Genomic DNA, 8,495 nt, shown 5'->3' on the forward strand with positions numbered 1-8,495 from the left:
GAGAGAGAATCCCAAGCAGGCTCTGCACTGCGAGGCTTGCCACGGGGCTTGAACTCATGAACTGTGAGATCATGACCTGAGCCGAAATCAAGAGTGGGACGCTTAACCAACTGAGCCATTAAGGCATCCCAACATTAGTAATATTTAAAACTAAGAAAGATTGTGTCTGAAATGAAATCAGTGGGCAATCTTATGTATTTCTGTGCAAAAATTCTTTTTTTTTAATATGAAATTTATTGTCAAATTGGTTTCCATACAACACCCAGTGCTCATCCCAACAGGTGCCCTCCTCAATGCCCATCACCCACTTTCTCCTCCCTCCCACCCCCCATCCACCCCCAGTTTATTATCAGTTTTTAAGAATCTCTTATGATTTGCCTCCCTCCCTCTCTTTTTTTTCCCCCTTCCCCTCCCCCATGGTTTTCTGTTGAGTTGCTCAGGATCCACATAAGAATGAAAACATATGGTATCTGTCTTTCTCTGTCTGACTTATTTCACTTACATAACACTCTCCAGTTCCATCCACGTTGCTACAAAAGGCCATATTTCATCCTTTCTCATTTCTGTGCAAAAATTCTAAACACATATTAGCAAAATAATCCAGTAGCTCAGTTTAAAAAAAAAATATATGTATATATACATACATAAACACTTCTACTATGATAAAGAGGAGCTTATTCCAAGAATACAGGAACAGTTCGCCATTAGGAGATATCTATTAATGTCACTCATAAAATTTGTTTGGTTATCTCCATACATCCTAAAAAATGCATTTGACACACAATAATGCCCATCCTTCATAAAACTCCCCAAAATAAAATAAATAAGTACTTCCTTAACATGATAAAATATATTTGTCTCAAAAACCCAGAATCATATTTACTAGGAGAACACTAAAAGCATGCCTAGCTAAAGTCAGAAATTTTCAAGAATGTCCAATATTTTCACTTTATCTCCCACCATCCTCAAAGTACTGGCCAACACAATTAGGTAAGAGACAGAAATACCTGGTTAACAAATTGGAAAGGTAAAATGATCACTTTGTGTACCCGGAAAATTTAACAGATTTCTCTTAAAAACATTCTTTAAAAATAAAATTCAATAGGGATAGGGTACAAAATTAATACAAAAAATTGATGGCATTCATACATGTAAATACAACCAGTTAGAAGATATACTGCATTTAAAACAACCATAAAAAGATAAAATAGGAATAAACTTAATATAAAGAAACATATAAGATCTTTCTAAAGTAAACCTCAGAAAAATGCTCCTGAGAGACATAAAAATGACTTGAACAACAACAAATGGTCTATTATATTCTTGAATTGGAAGATGAATATATAAAGATGCCAATTTTTCCTAAATCATAAACAAGGTCATTTTAATATCCTGATGAAAAATAGGCTGTCAGTAACAGCCAAGAAAAAATTGACATGGAATAAGAAAGAAGTATCTGTTTCACCACGGTACATAAGTAGAGAAAAATATCTAATGACAAATTAGAAAGTTTAGGACTTGAGTAAATGATAAAAGGAGCACATCTAATCAGTAGGAAAGAGAAGGACTACTGAATGAAGGGTGTTGTGACAACTGAATAATCATCTAGAGAAAAAAAAATGTGCTTCATCCAGAGTTCACACTACTGCTAGGGTAAATTTCAAAAGCATCAATAATTTTTAAGTAAACATGAAACCATGAAAGTAATAGGAGAAACAACAGTAGAATCCATTTATAACCACAAAGTAGTGCTTTCGATCCATGGCACAAAATTCAGTTAAAAGACTGATAAATTTGACTACAAGAATGAACACAGTAAAAACCGTTAGGGAAAAGTTATTTGCAGTTCATCACATACGATAAGCAATTTTTCCTGGTAAATAAGAAAGTTCTAATAATTAATGGAGAAAAGACCATAAACCAGTAGGCAAATGAGTAAAGGATAAAAATGGACTGTTTATAGAAAAGGAGCTACAAATGGCTCTTAAATGTATGAAAAGTTGTTTGGCCTCATTCAGAATAAATTCTTTCAAAAGACTTTTTTTTTTTTAATTTTTTTATTTTGATGTCTACTATGTGCCAATAATGTTGGCCTTCTGGGTATAGGAGACACAGCAGTGAACCAAACAAAGATCTCTGTTGAGCTTACATTCAGGTGGAAATGAAAATTAAGCTACACTGAAATGCCATTTTAATCTACCAGATTGGTAAAAATCCAGAAGTTTGACATCACCCTCTGGGGCCAGAGGCAGTAGGCGCTCTGCACTCTTATACTTTACTAAGGTAAACCAAGAGGCTAATGTGCTACAACTGCTGTGATACGTAATTTGGCAATAACTATCAAAGTTATAAATGTACAAGCCCTTTGAGCCAGCAATTCTATTTCTAGGGATTTCTCCTATGGATTACTAATATAGGAGAGAAATGATATATATACAATGTTTATTGCTAGTGTGTTTACAATACCAGATTAGACACAATCTGACAGGAAGGTGCTTTGATGATACATCCATACTATGGAATACCAGAAAGTTGTAAAAAAGAATGGGGAAGAATTTATGGGGAAAGATCTCTGAGATAGATCATTACATATACATACATGTGTATAGTATGCTATCATTTACATAAAGATAAAAATAACATATACACACATACGAACATATAAATCTATGTATATGTATCTATATCATCTCTCTATCTACAAAAAAACCCTAAAATCTTTGGTTGCCTGTGGCAGAGGAAGGAAAGAAGAGAAAGAATTATGTATGTGATGTGGTAAAAAGTGGCTGTCTGTAGGAAATGGGGTAAAGAGGAAGACATTTTGCCTAATATCCCTCCCTAGTTTATAAAATTTTAATCATGTGACTGTATTCCTTATTCAGAAAATTAAATACAAAAATCAGTCTTATTAAATTTTTTTCTAATTAAAAGAGTATAATTCTGACAGATGGTTTCACAGTATTTCTATTTCGGTAACCTATACCAGTGTTTAATCATCCTCATGGATAAGAAGCCTCATATTCTTTTTTTTTTTTTTTTGATGCATATGGAAATTTTAAAAAATTAAAAAAATTTTCCTTTGATAAGCATCATATTCTTGATTACACTTAAATCTTCCTTTTTGATTTGTCTTCTTAAGAAGCAGCTGCTCAAACTTCTCTTTAAATTATAGGTCACCTCATTTCCATTCATGTCCAGGGCTTTGTATAAAAAGAAGAGACATCTGTGAAGCAAAAACTACATGTATTATGTAAAACTCAAGTTTCAATATAAAAACCAGAAAAGCAAGACCCCAGATCCCAGTGGAATGAAAGAAAGACCATATGCCATGGGTCTGAAATTTCACCTCCTACCTTGAAGTCAGCTGAAGATAATATTAGAAGGACTTGATGTCACATAGTCCTAGAAAAGGAGGACAGATTAGAATTCATCTGATTTGTAACTTGGCTTCTTGCTAAAATTGTCCCTGAAATCAGAGATGTCCTTGATATTCTTCTTAGGGACCTGTTTTAAAAAATGCAAAGAAGGGGGCGCCTGGGTGGCGCAGTCGGTTAAGCCTCCGACTTCAGCCAGGTCACGATCTTGCGGTCCGGGAGTTCGATCTCGCGGTCCGGGAGTTCGATCTCGCGGTCCGGGAGTTCGAGCCCCGCGTCAGGCTCTGGGCTGATGGCTCAGAGCCTGGAGCCTGTTTCTGATTCTGTGTCTCCCTCTCTCTCTGCCCCTCCCCCGTTCATGCTCTGTCTCTCTCTGTCCCAAAAATAAATAAACGTTGAAAAAAAAAATTTAAAAAAAATGCAAAGAAGGAAATGTTTGTAGTCAGTTTCCAACTAAAGTTTTTTTCTTTCTACTTGGCATTGAACGCTAAGGATGTTTTTCTCTACTTTGCTCCCCCTTTAACTATGCTGCAGGTCTTGTGCTCAGGAAGTGTGGGTGGGGAGGAGAAATGAAAGAAACAGAGTTGAGAGAAATGGGTTAAAGGTGTCACAGTTGTAGACAGGAAATCTAGCAAGTGATGGAAACTACCAATATCCTTGCTAGATGGAGGGCATGGTTCTCTTAGTACATTAGAAAATGTTGTATCTGTTTTTGCATTGCTATTGACTGCATACAGACCAGAACAGCTTTCCTTCTTAAAAAATAGGGACCAAGCAGAGACTGCCCTTGACTCCGGTCAAGAAAGCGCTTCCTCCAATACCAGAACTAGAAGTTACTTCCACGATGCATCTGCAAGATCAGTATACACGGTGAGTGAAGACTGGGCTTTACTGATGATTTGTCTTTATTCGTTATAAACATGAAAGATCCAAGGAGATGCAGTTTACCTCAAACTTCATTTCTATCTGGGTGTAGGAGACAGAAGGTGATGAACTTGCAAAAGTACTTCATATGAATTAGATGGCATGAAATAAAATCACTGTTTTCTCCAAGGTCTAGGAAGGACCAATAAACTAATCTCTTAGTCTATTAAACAGCATGTGCCCCTGAGATGTCAGCTCATCCCTTGGCTGTTTCCTAAGGTTGGATCATACATAATTCCAGGAGGCCAATCGTTCTTTAGTCAGAACATGAGAAAAGAGAGAATGTAAATTTATAAAGCCAGACTACCCACTGATCCTCAATTACTGAAATTAAAAACTTCCCTCAATATAGGATCTGATAATAAATCTAATGTACATTGATTTTCATGTGCTTGAATCCCAAACTATGGTCAGAAGTGCCTTCGAAATGTATATACAGTAAAACCTTGGATTGTGAATAACTTGTCTGTGAGTGTTTCTCAAGACAAGCAAACGTTTCTAATAAATTTTAACTTGATAAACGCTTGATAAATGAGCGATGTCTTGTAATACAAGTAGTACATGATGCTGAACATCACGTGATTACTGAGCCAATGGTTCTTGAAATTTGCTTTGATATACAAGTGCTTTGCATTATAAACATGTTTCCGGAATGAATTATGCTCCCAAACCAAGGTTTCACTGTATATTTTTTAAGTAGGCTCCACATCCAGCATGGAATCCAATGCGGACTTGAACTCACGACCCTGAGATCAAGACCTGAGCTGAGATCAAGAGCCTGACGCTAAACTGACTGAGCCACCCAGGCACCCCTCTTAGAATTATTTTTCATTTATTCAACAAATATTTATTAAGTAGCTGTTATGTTAAGGCACTATTGATAGCTGTGGTAGGGGATATAAAAATTATAACAGGGAAGAGGAAAGACACTAGCATTTATTAGTATCCTTTAATTGTCCTTGGTGGTGATAAGAATAAATAATCTAGACTTTGTTTGTTTGTTTGTTTGTTTGTTTGTTTCAGGTGTAGAATTTAGTGATTCAACACCTCCATACAACACCTGTGCTCATTATAACAAATGCACTCCTTAATCCCCATCACTTATTTCACCATCCCCAACCCACCTCCCCCTCCCCTCTGGTAACCATGTTTGTTCTCTATAGTTAAGAGTCTGTTTCTCGGTTTTCCTCTCTTTTCTTTTTTCCCTGTGTTTGTTTGCTTTGTTCCTTAAATTTCACATATGAGTGAAATCATAGGGCATTTGTCTTTCTCTATTGACTTACTTTGCTTAATATAATAAGCAAATTATTTCTCTCTAGGTCCATCCATGTCATTGTAAATGGCAAGATTTCATTCTCCTTATAGTTGAGTAATAGTCCAATGTATGTGTGTGTGTGTGTGTGTGTGTGTGTGTGTGTGCATTACTAGATCATTTATTCTTTATGACACTTGGGTAATTAGTCAAGATTCTAGCAGGAAACCAATAGTATACTCAAACTGAATCATTTGAGGTGAGTTTAATAAAGGGTCTATTAAGCTGAGATGTGGGAAAACCCAAAAAGAGAGTGCAGCACCCTAAAACTAGTTAACAGTAGGGCACTGCTACTATCCCTAAGACTAAAGGGGCAAGGAACCCAGAAAGATAGGCACAGGCGCAGACATACACACACACACACACACACACACACACACACACACACACACAATATATGGGGAGGGCTGCCTGATAAGGACTGTGACTTTTGGCCAAGTGACACAACAGCCTGCAATTGCCCTGAAGAGAGAATAAATATCTCAGTTTGGCTGTTCTCTCTTTCCCCGATGTGCTAGTACTTACCATTGGTCAAACCCAGTCAGAGCTAGAGGACAATGGAGCTGGACTGAGGTAGTTCATATAGACTGGCCTCGAGGGTAACAGTAGGGTGGGAAAGAAGTGGAGTGCAGATCTAGAGAGGCAACCGAAGGGATAGACTGTAAATGGCCCAAAATGTCAAACTGGAAACTGAATGCCAAGTATATATTTGTGTTCAGGACTAGAGAGAAGCAGGTCTTAGTGTTTGGGTCTTAGTGGAATCAGAGTCTGCTGTTGGCTTAGAAATTGCTAGGTAGACTTTAATGTAATCATGTGATTGCTTTAATGAAATATTATGCTTGATATCTCTCATCCTGGTCCTCGTTCTGGGATGTTCAACCTTTCATATGAAGAGATCCCCTTTCATTCACCAAATACTTTTTGAGCACCTACTGTATGCCAAGAATTCTGCTGCTCATTGGCAAAGTAACATGCAGTCAGTGGAGAAATCAGATTGAGTGCCAATAACATGATACAGGTAATCAGGGGGACTCAGGGAGAATAATGGAGAGACAGCTCATTCAACGGAAATGCTGCCTAGTATATAATACATGTTCAATAAGTATTTGTTGAATGAATGATTAAGTCCCAACTTCTGTGTTTCTTTAAAAGAAACTTGGGGCGCCTGGGTGGCGCAGTCGGTTAAGCGTCCGACTTCAGCCAGGTCACAATCTCGCGGTCCGGGAGTTCGAGCCCCGCGTCGGGCTCTGGGCTGATGGCTCAGAGCCTGGAGCCTGTTTCCGATTCTGTGTCTCCCTCTCTCTCTGCCCCTCCCCCGTTCATGCTCTGTCTCTCTCTGTCCCAAAAAATTAAATAAACGTTGAAAAAAAAATTTTAAAAGAAACTTGCGTGAACACTTACACTTTATTTTATAGAAGAGGACAACAACCCAAACATACTGTGGTGACAGAGGCTTGAGGAGACCCTACTTTCCTGGGTCCTAGGCTGAGACGTTTGTTACCACTAGCCACACTGTCTTCCTAGGTTTATAATGGAGGCTCCATTGTCTACCACAGGATTAGAAAGAGCTCTTAATCAGTGATATTGAGAAGATTTTTGGTGTCCTTATAAGACACAGTTTTAATAAATGGCTTAAAAATTATTCTCCACTAATTCTTTTCGGATAATAACATTCTTGCATGAATAATATTTGTCTTTTTTTCTCTTTATCTTCAGAATATCCCTCTGAATTCCTCCGGACCATTTGGACTAAATCCTTTTGAAGAATACTCATAATTTTATTGCAGGAATGAGTTAACTAGTAAATATATGGGTCCAGCTGAGAATGCACAATGGGAACAGTAGGAATGGTCACTGGCTGATGAAAACTGGGTCAAGAGCATTCATTTGGCCCACGAGATCAAAGAAACCAGAGTTTTTTCAGGAAGCCATCATGAGTCATGGAAAACAAGCTGATGACACCCATGAAAACAGCAACGGAATGCTTCCTCTCCTTGTTTATCTATCATTATACAACTACAGTGGCCTCAAGATTTTGATATTGAAAGGAACCAAAAACCAAGTTCAAGGATAAAAATCCTTTCTCTCATTAGCCCACATTGCAGATGCTGATTTGATGGGTTTTCCTATACAGAGGGATTGTTTCTATTTGGCCAATTACTTAAGAGGGCCTGGGTTGTTTGTTAATGTATTTGTTTGGATTTATAAATTTTGTCTCCTTTTGGCACTGACGATGCTTTAAAAAATTCAAAGATACCAAAATCAAATGACTTTAAGTGAAATACTAAGTGAAACTTGAATATTGAAACATAATAGCAAAATGTTTCTTCTGATTCTTTCAGCGTTCATATTATTTATGGCTATCACTGATGTCAAGAGTAGTTATAGTTATTAATTACAATAAGAGCACATGTAGACAATTTTGAACATTGAAAAATATAAAAAGACCTTTCCAGAATTCAGGTGGAATTTAATCTCCTGGCATCATTATATGGTTAAAATTGCTTTTCTGAGAAGATTTCTAGATTTTAATGGCAGGGTCAGGTTTAATATTAAGCAAACTAACAGGAATGAATGATTCAACATACAGAGGGTTTTTTGGTAGCCTCTCCCTCTCTCCCATCCCCTCTTCTCCCCTCCCCACCTCTCCCCTCCTCTCCTCTCCTTTCTTTTTCTAGATCACAAACTGAGATTCTAATCATAGCATTTAGGTTTTGAAGATTTGGAAAATGGAATTCTACTAGTCTCACTTTTTATTGTCCCTGTAAACTTGATTAACAGGTCAAGATCAGGTCTGGGACTATTCAGCAGGAGTTGAGGGATATCACACTCCCTGAGGGATAGATATTATATGATTTCTAATAGGCCAAATTATTGTTTCCTTG

At 37.3% G+C, this 8,495-nt stretch overlaps 1 protein-coding gene across 6 annotated transcripts in view; it reads left to right on the forward strand.

Moving 5' to 3' along the window:
* Positions 1 to 7,931, forward strand: part of TMEM156 (transmembrane protein 156) — a 52,689-nt gene extending 44,758 nt beyond the window's left edge. For 4 of the 6 annotated variants that reach the window (XM_045056461.1, XM_045056462.1, XM_003985466.5 and 1 more), the window contains 2 exons: positions 4,142 to 4,244; positions 7,327 to 7,931. In XM_045056461.1, the coding sequence (XP_044912396.1) occupies positions 4,142 to 4,244; positions 7,327 to 7,386 (163 nt within the window). In that variant the 3' untranslated portion in view covers positions 7,387 to 7,931. The remainder of the gene's footprint in view (positions 1 to 4,141; positions 4,245 to 7,326) is intronic. The other 2 variants (XM_045056464.1, XM_045056465.1) reach the window with 1 other exon arrangement.
* Positions 7,932 to 8,495: the final 564 nt, after the last annotated feature.

The sequence above is a fragment of the Felis catus genome, chromosome B1, assembly GCF_018350175.1.
Source record: "Felis catus isolate Fca126 chromosome B1, F.catus_Fca126_mat1.0, whole genome shotgun sequence".
Classification (NCBI taxonomy): Eukaryota; Metazoa; Chordata; class Mammalia; order Carnivora; family Felidae; genus Felis; species Felis catus.